Consider the following 15096-nt stretch of genomic DNA (forward strand, 5'->3'; position numbering starts at 1 on the left):
CTGTCTGTCTCTCAAAAACGTAACTCTCTCATCAGTATATATAATGTTAACTTAAAAGAACAAAATATTCCAAAGATTACGAGTCCAAATCTTTTTTATAATTACAAAGCCAAAAAAACAACAACCAACGAATTTGCGAAAAGTTTATTCAGTAATTTACTTTGTCAGTTAAAATTTCCTTGACGTTTTCTTTATATATAACGTTTCAGAATCTTTTTTTTCTGTTTCTTGTCTTCCAGGTCAGGTCACGCCAGGTCAGTTGAGGACGACCCCGGGCAAGGCAAGGTCACGATAGGGGCTGCTCGGTGACGCCTTCTGACCTTCCGAAGAGGACGAGGAGGAGGTGGTAGTGTCCTGTATAGAGGAAAAAAGATTAGTTAATTTATCATTAGTAGTATTATGAGAGAGAGAGGAGGAGAGAAAGAGAAATACATATAGAAAGAGGAGAGAGAAAGACATACAGAGGAGAGAGAGAAAGATGAAAAAGAGAAATTAGAGAGAGGAGGAGAGAGAGAGATGAGAAACAGATATTAGAGAAAGAAGATAACAGACAGACAGACTAATATATGTGTGGCTGGGGGGGGGGGGCATGTGACTGGGGGGGGTCATCAACATACTGTGGGGGGGTCATCCTGTGGAGGTCCTGAGAGAGAGAGAGAGAGAGAGAGAGAGAGAGAGCGAGAGAGAGAGAGAGAGCGAGCGAGAGAGAGAGAGAGAGCATATACTACACACATTTCCTTCCTCTCTTCCTCTCTCTTCTTCTCTTCCTCTCTCTTCTTCTCTTCCTCTCTCTTCTTCTCTCTTCTCTTATCTCCTTCTCCTCTAATCTTCTTTCATTCCTTCTCTCCCACCCCCCTCTCTTCTCTTCCTCTCTCTTCTTCTCTTCCTCTCCTCTTCTTCTCTCTTCTCTTATCTCCTTCTCCTCTAATCTTCTTTCATTCCTTCTCTCCCACCCCTTGGATGCAACATATGACAAACGACATGTCTTTAAACATAATACTACAATTTGTGCTCAGTTGTTGCCAATAATAATAACACTCGTCATTCCACAAGCAGTGGTTTGTTTCTCTCTGCTTGTCCCACAATATTTAATACTCTCCTCACATCCTGATAACACAATACTATAGTACATCTACTACAATTTCACAGGCACCAAATTATACCACACCCAGTGCTTTCTACCTTTTACATCACACCAAACAAATAATCACAATCCTGTCCCTCCACAATCCTGCTTCACATCTCCTACATTATAATCTCAGGACAATACAGTCGGTTTCCCTTAGATTCTCAATTTCTACTCACGATTAAGATCACAACAGCCATTCTCAGCTGAGTGGTATGAAGTCTGCTTAAAGCGAGAGTGCAAGGCTCAGTCTGCCCATACCACTGTTGTCTAGGTCACATTTTTCCTTGCTTGAGGCGGAACTACATCTTTGTGCGCCTTCATTTCTACATAACCAGTAGCCAATACTTCCTGTCAACAACCATTGGCTCGCTCATTATATATTGTTTACTTCTCCTACTATTTGTTATTTCACTCTTAAGACACCCCCACAGTGACTTCTCTTTTCAGTTATTCGCTTATAGCATTTCGTCACACCGCACGTGACATGTTAGAGTCCTCTTGAATGGTTATCCACACTTCCTGACCACGCCTACTGGGTATCTGATTTCTGTATGTGGGTCTGGGTATTTTCCATAACCTCTCAGTAGTGTTAGTGCTTATCAGATGTTTACAACTTTGTATATCTGACTAATTGCTTTCCTTCCCTCTCCTATCATATTTACAATTCTTGTCTCCATATCTCCACTCGGTATTTGCCTCTGATTGGGGTCACTATTAATTAGCTGTGCTGCTATGGTCGTCTTCTGTTTGTCCATATTCTGGGTCCCAACACCACCCCTCTCTCTCCTCTTCCTCTCTCTCCTTCTCTTCCTCTCCTCTTATCTCCCTCCTCTAATCTCTTATTCCTTCTCTCTCCTTCCACCCCCCCTCCCCCCTCACCTCGTACAGGGCGGGCATCAGGGCGGGGGGCAGGGAGAAGGGGCAGGAGGGGTACAGGCTGGCGCAGTCCCCCCCATCAAGACCTGCCATCTCCGCCTCTTGGTAATCCTGTAGGAAGTCCACGGCCTCGCGCTTCGGTCTGGAGGAGGAGGAGGAGAAGGAGGAGGAGGAGGAGGAGAAGGAGGAGGAGTGTATGTTAGTCAATGTTTGTCTTATTTAATCTATTTTATTTCGATTTACTTCTATTATTATTTATTCTTCTATATTATCACCACAATCCTCTTTCTCCTCCCTTCTTCCTTCTCCACACTTTTATTTCTCCATCTTCTTCCTTCCCTTCTCTCTCTCTCTCTCTCTCTCTCTCTCTCTCTCTCTCTCTCTCTCTCTCTCTCTCTCTCTCTCTCTCTCTCTCTCTCTCTCTCTCTCTCTCTCTCTCTCTCTCTCTCTCTCTCTCTCTCTCTCTCTCTCTCTCTCTCTCTCTCTCTCTCTCTCTCTCTCTCTCTCTCTCTCATCATCACCATCCCCTTCTTCCTCTTCCTCCTCCGCTAATACTTCTCCCCTTTCTTCTTCCTCTCTTCTCCTCCAAGATCATACAACCTCCTCCTCCTCCTCCTCTTCTTCGTCCTCTTCCTCCACCTTACATCCCTTCCTCTTCCTTCTCATCCTCTTCCTAACATCATTATCCTCCTCCTCCTCTTCGTCCTCTTCCACCACCTTACATCCCTTCCTCTTCCTTCTCATCCTCTTCCTAACATCATTATCCTCCTCCTCCTCCTCTTCGTCCTCTTCCTCCACCTTACATCCCTTCCTCTTCCTTCTCATCCTCTTCCTAACATCATTATCCTCCTCCACCTCCTCTTCGTCCTCTTCCTCCACCTTACATCCCTTCCTCTTCCTTCTCATCCTCTTCCTAACATCATCTCCTCCTCCTCTTCGTCCTCTTCCTCCACCTTACATCCCTTCTCTTCCTTCTCATCCTCTTCCTAACATCATCTCCTCCTCTTCTTCGTCCTCTTCCTCCACCTTACATCCCTTCCTCTTCCTTCTCATCCTCTTCCTAACATCATTATCCTCCTCCTCCTCCTCTTCGTCCTCTTCCTCCACCTTACATCCCTTCTCTTCCTTCTCATCCTCTTCCTAACATCATCTCCTCCTCCTCTTCGTCCTCTTCCTCCACCTTACATCCCTTCCTCTTCCTAACATCATCTCCTCCTCTTCGTCCTCTTCCTTGTCCTTCCCTCTTCCTTCTCATCCTCTTCCTAACATCATTATCCTCCTCCTCCTCCTCCTCCTCTTCCTCCACCTTACATCCCTTCCTCTTCCTTCTCATCCTCTTCCTAACATCATCTCCTCCTCCTCTTCGTCCTCTTCCTCCACCTTACATCCCTTCCTCTTCCTTCTCATCCTCTTCTTTCATTATCCTCCTCCTCCTCTCCTCCTCTTCCTCCACCTTCCCATCCTTCCTCTTCCTAACATCATCTCCTCCTCCTCCTCTTCGTCCTCTTCCTCTACCTTACATCCCTTCCTCTTCCTTCTCATCCTCTTCCTAACATCATTATCCTCCTCCTCCTCCTCCTCCTCTTCCTCCACCTTACATCCCTTCCTCTTCCTAACATCATCTCCTCCTCCTCTTCGTCCTCTTCCTCCACCTTACATCCCTTCCTCTTCCTTCTCATCCTCTTCCTAACATCATTATCCTCCTCCTCCTCCTCTTCGTCCTCTTCCACCACCTTACATCCCTTCCTCTTCCTTCTCATCATCTCCTCCTCCTCCTCTTCGTCCTCTTCCACCACCTTACATCCCTTCCTCTTCCTTCTCATCCTCTTCCTAACATCATCATCTCCTCCTCCTCTTCGTCCTCTTCCTCCACCTTACATCCCTTCCTCTTCCTTCTCATCCTCTTCCTAACATCATTATCCTCCTCCTCCTCTTCGTCCTCTTCCTCTACCTTACATCCCTTCCTCTTCCTTCTCATCCTCTTCCTAACATCATCTCCTCCTCCTCTTCTTCGTCTTCTTCCTCTACCTTACATCCCTTCCTCTTCCTTCTCATCCTCTTCCTAACATCATTATCCTCCTCCTCCTCTTCGTCCTCTTCCACCGTACATCCCTTCCTCTTCCTTCTCATCCTCTTCCTAACATCATTATCCTCCTCCTCTTCGTCCTCTTCCTCCACCTTACATCCCTTCCTCTTCCTTCTCATCCTCTTCCTAACATCATTATCCTCCTCCTCCTCCACCTTACATCCCTTCTCTTCCTTCTCATCCTCTTCCTAACATCATCTCCTCCTCCTCCTGCTCTTCAATTCATAACCACCACCATCACCACGCTGCCCCACCATCACCCTCACTATATACCATCACATTAACCACCATCAACACCCCACTGCCATTATCTTACCCCCCCCCACAACAACCTCACCCCCAACCCCCCCAACTCATCTCCCCCCCTCCCCACCACCCCCACCCCCACACTCACGTAAACAGCAGCATGAGCACTTCCCCCACCACCGTGTACTGTCCTATGGGTCGGCTTTGCAGGTGGCAGATGAGCCGCAGCAGACACGCCCGCCCGTCCACGCCCACGCCCGCCAGCGACGCCTCCACCGCCCGGAAGATGCCCGCCTGGTCTTCCCCGAGGCTCCTGCTCCTGCTGCTGCTGCTGCTGTTGGAGGAAAAAGGAAGACAGCATTAATGTTACTGCTACAACGAATAAGCTTTGCTATATTGAATAAATTGTTGATATTGTCAATGTGTTTCATGAATTCCTTATTATGTAGACACGCACGCACGCACGCACGCAGTCCTCCATCCCCCCCCACCCCCTTCCTCTTCCCTACCATTTCTCCCTCCCACTTTTCACTCCCTCTTTCCTTCTTTCGTTGTCTCCCTTCCCTCCTCCTACAGCTTCTATCCCTCTCCCCAGCTCTCTCAACTCCCCAACATCCACCCTAGGCCTAAGACCCCTTTTACACGGCGCGGGCGAGGAAGTAAACAGGAGGGAGAAGAGCGATGGGCCATAGACTTCACAATCTCTTGACGGGAAACGGGGCGCGGGGCCGATTCGCAGGGGGCCGATTTTCAAAAATTTAAAATTTAAATATTTTCAAAACCAAAGCAGCTAGCGACCTGAAACTAAAACAGGCACCTCCCTTAGGCATATATGAGTCTCCATGAGCAGCGGTATCAAAAAATTCAAAGTCGTTCCCTAATAAAATCCCGATTAATTGTTTTTATATAAGTATAACAAAACTTAAAAGGCTATAAAATCCTCAGATTTTACGCTAGATCACAAACATCACCAAATGCAGAATAATCACTTATATTTTCAGAATCAATAGCAATATTTAGCATATCTTATAAGTTTTGCCCGAAATAGCTACTTATTTTTTTTTATTTAGTGCAATTTTTTACGTAAGTTTTAACATCTAATAAATCACTTAATTTTCACATTAGAAACTTAATACTTGAGGAAAGCATGCAGAAACATCTTAATTTTACTCAACAAAAGCAAAATATTCATTTTTCTATATACAATCACAACTTATTTTGGTTGAATTCCGATGTCACTATTGCCGCAGCACATCTTGCCGGCTATCTGGCCCTCGTCCTGAACAATCACTTTAGCCTTTTGGCCTATGACTTGTGGGCCCCAGTCAGTTTCCTGGACTTGTACACGTCCCTGTTCCTCGCCGCCTCCTTCCTGCCCTCCTCGATACTGCTCCTCTTCCTGCCGGTCCCGGCTGCTTCAAGGCCTTGTTCTTCCTCGCTTCTGAGGTCGTCCTTGGAGAAATTAGCACCAGAAACAGTTGAAGAGGGACCTGCTGATGTGCGGCAAGATGGTGTTGGCCAGGTTGTGCCCTCCTGGCACCTGTACCCCTACCAAGGTCGGGTCTGAGCCGCCAGGAACTCCAGAGGTGCCTGAACCCGTCCCTGTGGCGCATGGCAGGGAGGAACCTCAACCTGCGCTCCTTCTTGTCCTCCCTGCACATCAGGAAGTCCCAGCGACATCCCGAAGGACGCCATGTGGGCCATTGGGAGAGATGGCCGCTTTAGGACCATGGCCCGTCTCCAGCTCTCCCTGTCGACCAGCTCGACCAGGGCGTCGAACATCTGAAGGGCAGGTCGCCCCTCTCGAGCTCCACAGTAATCTTCATCTCCTCCTGCTGGGCAAGCTCCTGCTTGCAGCACTCGGCCACAGAGGAGTTGGCCTGGACCTTCCTGGCCAGGTAGCCGGCGTAGTTGCCGACCGCGGCGAGGAGCAACTCGTCCGTCGGCGGGTCCGGCTGGTCGTCGGCCAGCTCCCTGGCAAGCTGGGCCAAGATCACCTCGTCGTCCTCCTTCTCCTCTGCCTTGGCCCGGTCCAGGTCGGCCTGCGTCCCGGGGAAGAACCCGACGAGCTTCAGCAAATGCAGGCGCTGGGCCAACCTGTTGCTCACCATGAAGTTCTGCGCTCGTCCAGTTGTGGGGAAGGGTACAGAGACGATGAATAACTGTAGGTCCTTTACTTGGAGAGTAAACAGAGGCAGGACAGCGATAATCCTTTACAGCTGACTGCGTGCCTAAGGCGAGTTAGGCGACGCGGGAACTGAGCTGAGTTGCCATGTAGGCACTAACTAAACGTACATTTCTTGTTTCCTAATACGTAAAACTGTGGACTTCACTATCCTACAGTTATCATTCATTTTACGTAAAGATTTCAACTAAAGTTACGCAAATTTGCCATTTTTTACTAGCGTTTTCAAAGTGCACGCATGGTGCTATTTTATATAACCTTGAATCCTCGACCAAATCACTCTAGAACACTCCTGCCTGCTTGTATGCACTAAAACTTGAAGATTTCGTCCTGTTTCCCGCCAAATTCCAGAGTAGAACGCAGAGTGTGTTTGAGTTGTCGCAGTGAAAGTCGCCATAACAATCGGCCCCTTACGCGAAGCCAGCGCGCCAAGACTGAAGAGATTTCCCGTCAACTAGTTGTGAAGTCTATGGATGGGCCATCAATATCCGCATCCAAATTCTTTCTAAATACAAAGGTGAGGTGAATATTTATGTGTATCCAAAAAAGGCAGGCACAGCCACTCACGTTGAAACCAACGAAGAAACTGAATGAGTTTTCTCTGGAGCGATGCGCGGCCGGCGTGTCAGACGCGTCGCACACTGCACGCAGCCTTTGGCACAGACGACAACAGTCAGAAGTTTGCGCGGGTCCGCGCGTAAGTGCAGACGCTGACCTTGCCCGTGCAGCGTAAAAGGGGCCTGTCCCTACCCCCCCCTTCCTCTCCCCCCTTCCCCCACCCCCCTCCCCCCCTCACCTTCTCTCCCCCAGCAGCACGTCGAGGAAGATGGTGACGGGGAGGGAGAGGGAGACGATGGAGCGCAGGGCGGGGGCGCCGTCCCCGTCCTCGTCGCTTCTAATGGGCAGCACCAGGGTGTTGGCCACGCTCCAGAAAGGACGCTGAAGAAGGACCTCAGGGGACGCCATGGCTGGGGGGAGGGAGGCGGAAGGGAGGAAGGAAAGCAGTTAAAAAAAATAGGAAGGTAGAGGAGAGAGAACAGGAGTGAATAACTGAGATAAAGCTAAACACACACACGAACACACACACAGAACCCCTCCTTCCCCCTCCCTCCCTTCCTTCCTTTCGCTTCTTTCCTTCCTATCTATCTATCTACCCTTCTCTCTCTCTCTCTCTCTCCTATTTCTTTCATTCATTTATTCAAACACACACACACACACACACACACACACACACACGCACACGCACACACATACACACACACACGTACAAGGGATCAAATTGGTGGTGGTGGTGGTGTGGTGGTGTTGGTGGTGGTGGTGGTGAGGTCAGGTTCTGCAAGGTGATGGAGGAGATGAACACCAGCTGCACCACAGACAGGTATCGAACCCCGTCCCCGCGTTCGAGCCCCGTCGGGAGGGAGACTTCGTGGGTCATGGTCCAGCGAGGGGAGGCGAGGACGGCCATGCTACTGACGGGGCGGGGAGGGGGGGAGGGGGAGGAGGGTGTTACTACTGCTACTTCTGCTTCTATAACTACTACTACTACTACTACTTCTCATATGAAAGTTCTCTCTCTCTCTCTCTCTCTCTCTCTCTCTCTCTCTCTCTCTCTCTCTCTCTCTCTCTCTCTCTCTCTCTCTCTCTCTCTTGTTATCCTATCTATCTATCTACCTATCTGTCGATCTATCCATTTACTTACCTTTCATGTACACACTTACACAGAGAGGTTGGGGACGTGACATCAATGTATGGGGAGCTCCCAACGTAAGAGGCGCCACTTTAGATGTAAGTTAGGTTCACGGAGCTGCCTTGTACAGACCCACCGGCCTCTTGCAGACCCCTTACGTTCTTATGTGACACGTGTGGCCACAAGCTGCCAGCCAATAGTCAGATAACACACAGGTAAACGTGACCAGGTAACTTAATGAGCTTCGCCTTACCTTTGAAACGGAGAGGAAGAAGAATGTGGGACGGTGAACAGTGGGAGAGGTGCTTATATATACTCCTCCTCCTCCTCCTCCTCCTCTTCCTCTTCCTAATACGACTAAATCCACACTTAAAGAAGGAAAAAGGAAGTATACCTCGCCTGTTTCAAATGATCAGGAGGAGGAGGAGGAGAGAAAGAAGAGGAAAGCGGAGGTGGGAGAGAGGAAGGTGAAGGAGGGATGGATAAGGAGGAAGAGAGAAAGAGAGAAGGAAGGAGGGAGGAACAAGAAAGAGGAGAGGAAAGAAGATAAAGAGAAGAGGAGGAGGAGGAGGAGGAGGAGGAGGAAGGGTTCAAATATCCCGAAACCGTATTGAAACATATATATGAAACCCCACGAGTTTTTTTTCTTTTTTTTTTCGTCTTAAGCGGTTCTGGTGAGAGGAGGAGGAGGAGGAGGAGGAGGGAAGAGGAGGAGGAGGAGGGAAGAGGAGGAGGAGGAGGGAAGAGGAGGAGGAGGAGGAGGAGGAGGAGGAGGAGAGCGGAATGACCATCAGATAGTTGAATATTGATAAAAAAAAAGTAAAACCCTATTTCCTTCTTATCTCCTTCTCCTCCTCCTCTTCCTCCTTCTCCTTCCTTTATTATCCTTTTCTTTTCCTTCCTTTTCGTTCTATATTCCTCCTTTTTTCCCCATCAGCTTCTTCCTCTATTCCTCTATTCCTTTCTCCCTCCCTCTCCGCTTCCTCCTTTCTCTATCCTTCTCCTTCCTTCATTATCCTTCTATTTTCTTTTCCTTCCTTTTCGTTCTATATTCCTCCTTTTTCCCCATCAGCTTCTTCCTCTATTCCTCTATTCACGTCTCCTTCCCTCTCCTCCTCCTCCTCCTTTCTCTATCCTTCTCCTTCCTTCATTATCCTTCTATTTTCTTTTCCTTCCTTTTCGTTCTATATTCCTCCTTTTTCCCCATCAGCTTCTTCCTCTATTCCTCTATTCCCGTCTCCTTCCCTCTCCTCCTTCTCCTCCTTTCTCTATCCTTCTCCTTCCTTCATTATCCTTCTATTTTCCTTCCTTTTCGTTCTATATTCCTTCTTTTTCCCCATCAGCTTCTTCCTCTATTCCCGTCTCCTTCCCTCTCCTTCTCCTCCTTTCTCTATCCTTCTAAAACAGTGACTCCCAACGTATTTACTCTCGCGACCCTGATCCATTTTCTTAGATTATATCAGCTGTTTGTTTTACGCTTTTTAACACTAATCTACAACCACACCCGGCCTTGTCATGCCCCTAAAAGATGCCCTGATGCCCCCTCTCAACACCCACCAGGAGAAGCACACAGCATCGGTAGAATTAATACTGAAAAAATCCAAAAATTATAAACTTTTTTTTCTCTCTCAAGCCGTTTCTAGCAAGGCTTCGCGACCCAAAGATTGCGAACCCTCTCTCTTATATAATCTTCCTTCCTTCCTTTCCTCTTTCTCTTCCTCCTCCTCTCTCCTTCTATATCATCCCTTCCTTTTCTCTTTCTCTTCCTCCTCCTCTCTCCTTCTATATCATCCCTTCCTTTCCTCTTTCTCTTCCTCCTCCTCTCTCCTTCTATATCATCCCTTCCTTTTCTCTTTCTCTTCCTCCTCCTCTCTCCTTCTATATCATCCCTTCCTTTTCTCTTTCTCTTCCTCCTCCTCTCTCCTTCTATATCATCCCTTCCTTTCTCTTTCTCTTCCTCCTCCTCTCCTTCTATATCATCCCTTCCTTTCCTCTTTCTCTTCCTCCTCCTCTCCTTCTATATCATCCTTCCTTTCCTCTTTCTCTTCCTCCTCCTCTCTCCTTCTATCATCCCTTCCTTTCCTCTGTCTCTTCCTCCTCCTCCTCTCTCCTTCTATATCATCCCTTCCTTTCCTCCTTCTCTTCCTCCTCCTCCTCTCTCCTTCTATATCATCCCTTCCTTTCCTCCTTCTCTTCCTCCTCCTCCTCTCTCCTTCTATATCATCTCTTCCTTTCCTCTTTCTCTTCCTCCTCCTCTCTCCTTCTATATCATCCCTTCCTTTCCTCTTTCTCTTCCTCCTCCTCTCTCCTTCTATATCATCCCTTCCTTTCCTCCTTCTCTTCCTCCTCCTCCTCTCTCCTTCTATATCATCTCTTCCTTTCCTCTTTCTCTTCCTCCTCCTCTCTCCTTCTATATCATCCCTTCCTTTCCTCCTTCTCTTCCTCCTCCTCTCTCCTTCTATATCATCCCTTCCTTTCCTCTTTCTCTTCCTCCTCCTCTCTCCTTCTATATCATACCTACCTATCCTCTTACTCTTCCTCCTCCTCTCTCCTTCTATATCATCCCTTCCTTTCCTCTTTCTCTTCCTCCTCCTCTCTCCTTCTATATCATCCCTTCCTTTCCTCTTTCTCTTCCTCCTCCTCTCTCCTTCTATATCATCCCTTCCTTTACTCTTTCTCTTCCTCCTCCTCTCTCCTTCTATATCATCCCTTCCTTTCCTCTTTCTCTTCCTCCTCCTCTCTCCTTCTATATCATCCCTTCCTTTCCTCATTCTCTTCCTCCTCCTCTCTCCTTCTATATCATCCCTTCCTTTCCTCTTTCTCTTCCTCCTCCTCTCCCCTTCTATATCATCCCTTCCTTATATCTTTCTCTTCCACCTCCTCTCTCCTTCTATATCATCCCTTCCTTTCCTCTTTCTCTTCCTCCTCCTCTCTCCTTCTATATCATCCCTTCCTTTCCTCTTTCTCTTCCTCCTCCTCTCTCCTTCTATATCATCCCTTCCTTTCCTCTTTCTCTTCCTCCTCCTCTCTCCTTCTATATCATCCCTTCCTTTCCTCTTTCTCTTCCTCCTCCTCTCTCCTTCTATATCATCCCTTCCTTTACTCTTTCTCTTCCTCCTCCTCTCTCCTTCTATATCATCCCTTCCTTTTCTCTTTCTCTTCCTCCTCCTCTCTCCTTCTATATCATCCCTACCTTTTCTCATTCTCTTCCTCCTCCTCTCTCCTTCTATATCATCCTTCCTTTGCTCCTTCTCTTCCTCCTCCTCTCTCCTTCTATCATCCCTTCCTTTCCTCTTTCTCTTCCTCCTCCTCTCTCCTTCTATATCATCCCTTCCTTTTCTCTTTCTCTTCCTCCTCCTCTCTCCTTCTATATCATCCCTTCCTTTTCTCTTTCTCTTCCTCCTCCTCTCTCCTTCTATATCATCCCTTCCTTTTCTCTTTCTCTTCCTCCTCCTCTCTCCTTCTATATCATCCCTTCCTTTCCTCCTTCTCTTCCTCCTCCTCTCTCCTTCTATATCATCCCTTCCTTTTCTCTTTCTCTTCCTCCTCCTCTCTCCTTCTATATCATCCCTCCCTTTTCTCCTTCTCTTCCTCCTCCTCTCTCCTTCTATATCATCCCTTCCTTTCCTCCTTCTCTTCCTCCTCCTCTCTCCTATATCATCCCTTTCTTTCCTCTTCATCCCCTTATATTATTCTCTCTCCCTTCCTTCCTTTCTTCCTCCTCTTCGTACTCTCTCAATCCTCCATCATTCCTTCACTCTCCCTCCTCCCATCTTTATCGTCCTATATCTCCCTTCCTTCCCTCCATCCCTCCTCCTCCACCTCCCTAATATATTCTATAGGACCTCAATATTCACTTTACCTCCTATATCTTCCTCTCCTTCCTCCCCTTCCTTTCTATATCCTTAATTTCTTTCTCTTTTCTCCATCTCCTATCCTCCTTCATCATCCCTTCACCTTCCCTCCTCCCATCTTTATCGTCCTATATCTCCCTTCCTTCCCTCCATCCCTCCTCCTCCACCTCCCTAATATATCCTATAGGACCTCAATATTCACTTTACCTCACCTTCGTCAGCAGATCTCAGCGTCAGGAGGAAGCAGGACGCGAAATGGAGGGAGACGAGAGGTGATGTTTCGATTCCCAGGCAGCCATCTTGAGGTAGTGACGTCACGGATTCCCAAGTCAAGGAGTCATATGAGGGTCTGAGGTGTTGGTTGTGTTCACGTTAGGAGTCAAATGAGAGGTTAAATTGTTGCTTAGGGTTAATAATGTGTGTTTTTAAGGCATGAATTGACCCTTTTGAGCTATTATGAGAACTGACTTGTATTTCTTTTCAGGTCGAGAGTCAAATGAGATCCAAAATTGTTGCTTTTTCACGTTAGGAGTCAAATGAGAGTCTGAATCATTAGTTTTTTGGGGGTAGAAGTCAAATGAGAGACTAAATCATTAGTTTTTTCGGGGCAGGAGTCAAATGAGAGTCTGAATCATTAGTTTTTTCGGGGCAGGAGTCAAATGAGAGTCTGAATCATTAGTTTTTTGGGGGTAGAAGTCAAATGAGAGTCTGAATCATTAGTTTTTTGGGGGTAGGAGTCAAATTAGAGTCTGAATCATTAGTTTTTTGGGGGTAGAAGTCAAATGAGAGTCTGAATCATTAGTTTTTTGTCGGTAGGAGTCAAATGAGAGTCGGAATCATTAGTTTTTTGGGGGTAGAAGTCAAATGAGCGTCTGAATCATTAGTTTTTTGGGGGTAGAAGTCAAATGAGAGTCTGAATCATTAGTTTTTTGGGGGTAGAAGTCAAATGAGAGTCTGAATCATTAGTTTTTTGGGGGTAGAAGTCAAATGAGAGTCTGAATCATTAGTTTTTTGGGGGTAGAAGTCAAATGAGAGTCTGAATCATTAGTTTTTTCACGTTAGGAGTCAAATGAGAGACTAAATCATCACTTATGGTTGAAAATATATATGTTTGGGGCCTCGGGATGTACGCACGATATATAAACAAATGTAGATATAAACGAATACTTAAAATATATACATAACCTTCCCGTAACAGACCGACATAGACAATTTAACAGGTACACAAGGTAACAATATACACTCAAATATTCATCCTATATACTCGATGTAACCTAATTTGAGCGTCCGAAACAAGTGATTGAGCTGTTTCTGGTTCACGGACGGAGTGGTTCAGGGTTCGAAGCTTCGGTCTCGCTCAAGTGAAGCCTAGAATGAAGCACCTGTTGACGGATACTAGCACGATGACACCTGGCTGGCTAGTTAGTTAAAGAGCAGGGCGCGGATTCATCAAACCACTTACGAGACCCTGTTGTTGGTAAGTCTTCAAGTAACTCCATCATCTAGGAATGCGCTTGATCTTAAGGTGACTCCAATGCCAATTAAAGAAGTGTCAAGCAGGCCAGTACTTCATTCATTGTTATCGGAGCAGCCCAAACACAAGGATCATTCGTAGAGGACAGATTTACTAAACGACTTACCGACGACCGGCCTTGCAGTGGCTTGCTGAATCCGGCCCCAGGGCAGGTAATAGAAGGCAGGGAATTAAGTATGTGAAGGCATAGAGATTGCTGATGAAAAGAGAGAGAGAGCGCGATAGACCTACATCATAAAGTGAAAGAAAAATGAAAAATAGACAAATTCTCTCTCTCTCTCTCTCTCTCTCTCTCTCTCTCTCTCTCTCTCTCTCTCTCTCTCTCTCTCTCTCTCTCTCTCTCTCTCTCTCTCTCTCTCTCTCTCTCTCTCTCTCTCTCTCTCTCTCTTCTATCTTTTCCTCTAGTTTCCATGTCTTTTTTTCCTCTCTCTCTCTCTCTCTCTCTCTCTCTCTCTCTCTCTCTCTCTCTCTCTCTCTCTCTCTCTCTCTCTCTCTCTCTCTCTCTCTCTCTCTCTCTCTCTCTCTCTCTCTCTCTCTCTCTCTCTCTCTCTCTCTCTCTCTCTCTCTCTCTCTCTCTCTCTCTCTCTCTCTCTCTCTCTCTCTCTCTCTCTCTCTCTCTCTCTCTCTCTCTCTCTCTCTCTCTCTCTCTCTCTCTCTCTCTCTCTCTCTCTCTCTCTCTCTCTCTCTCTCTCTCTCTCTCTCTCTCTCTCTCTCTCTCTCTCTCTCTCTCTCTCTCTCTCTCTCTCTCTCTCTCTCTCTCTCTCTCTCTCTCTCTCTCTCTCTCTCTCTCTCTCTCTCTCTCTCTCTCTCTCTCTCTCTCTCTCTCTCTCTCTCTCTCTCTCTCTCTCTCTCTCTCTCTCTCTCTCTCTCTCTCTCTCTCTCTCTCTCTCTCTCTCTCTCTCTCTCTCTCTCTCTCTACACAGCATGATCGTCCACAAAAGCAGGGTTGAGATGCGCTTCATTCTTCCCCTTCTCTTCAGTTTTCTTATTATCCTCAGAAGAGGCCGCAGGAGAGGAAGGCCCAGGAGAGGAGGAGAGGGATGAGGGCGATGAGGAGGAAGCGGAGTCCTTCCTGTAGTACCAGCGGAGGAGGAGGACGAAGATGAGGGTGTTGAGGCCCATGAGCGCGGCGTAGAGGAAGGCTTCGTGCGAGGCTCTGTGCTCGAAGGACTTCGTGGCGGACGCGATCGAAGTCAGGCCAGCGAAGAGCCACAAGCCGACCTGAGGAGAGATCAGTCAATCAGTCAATGGGGGCATACGCAGGGGGCGCGTCGCTTCGCACACCCTATGACGCCAGGCTCTTGCTCCAGCCACGAACTCTGTGGGCGTCCCCTTGGCCGCCTCCACTCAGGGTTGTCTCTTACAGGAACCACGCGATGAGCAGGATCAGCTTCAGGATCAGCGTGCCACGTGCCCGTATAGCCGGAGTCGGTGTTGACGGACTATGCAGGTATTGAATATATGTCGAATCAGTATTAACCAGTCATCCCAGCGATATC

At 47.5% G+C, this 15096-nt stretch overlaps 2 protein-coding genes across 6 annotated transcripts in view; both read right to left on the reverse strand.

The window, feature by feature from the left end:
- Positions 1-126: 126 nt before the first annotated feature.
- Positions 127-12416, reverse strand: LOC126986157 (uncharacterized). Of its 5 annotated transcripts, none has more exons than XM_050842056.1 (5): positions 12276-12413; positions 7319-7490; positions 4486-4668; positions 2009-2147; positions 127-354 (listed from the first exon to the last, which is right to left on the reverse strand). In XM_050842056.1, exons 2-5 carry the CDS (start codon positions 7486-7488, stop codon positions 256-258), a joined length of 591 nt encoding a protein of 196 aa, XP_050698013.1. In that variant the 5' UTR covers positions 7489-7490; positions 12276-12413; the 3' UTR covers positions 127-255. The 5 variants fall into 5 exon arrangements, with proteins under 5 accessions (XP_050698013.1, XP_050698010.1, XP_050698012.1 ...); XM_050842053.1 differs by having other exon boundaries at positions 4486-4671; XM_050842055.1 differs by lacking the exon at positions 12276-12413 and adding an exon at positions 8463-8595 and having other exon boundaries at positions 4486-4671.
- A 1993-nt stretch (positions 12417-14409) lies between these two features.
- Positions 14410-15096, reverse strand: part of LOC126986158 (solute carrier family 15 member 2-like) — an 8294-nt gene continuing 7607 nt past the window's right edge. The window contains exon 5 of the mRNA XM_050842058.1: positions 14410-14818. Coding sequence (XP_050698015.1) covers positions 14513-14818 — 306 coding nt within the window. The 3' untranslated portion in view covers positions 14410-14512. The remainder of the gene's footprint in view (positions 14819-15096) is intronic.

This window comes from Eriocheir sinensis, chromosome 61 (assembly GCF_024679095.1).
Source record: "Eriocheir sinensis breed Jianghai 21 chromosome 61, ASM2467909v1, whole genome shotgun sequence".
In the NCBI taxonomy this organism is placed as follows: Eukaryota; Metazoa; Arthropoda; class Malacostraca; order Decapoda; family Varunidae; genus Eriocheir; species Eriocheir sinensis.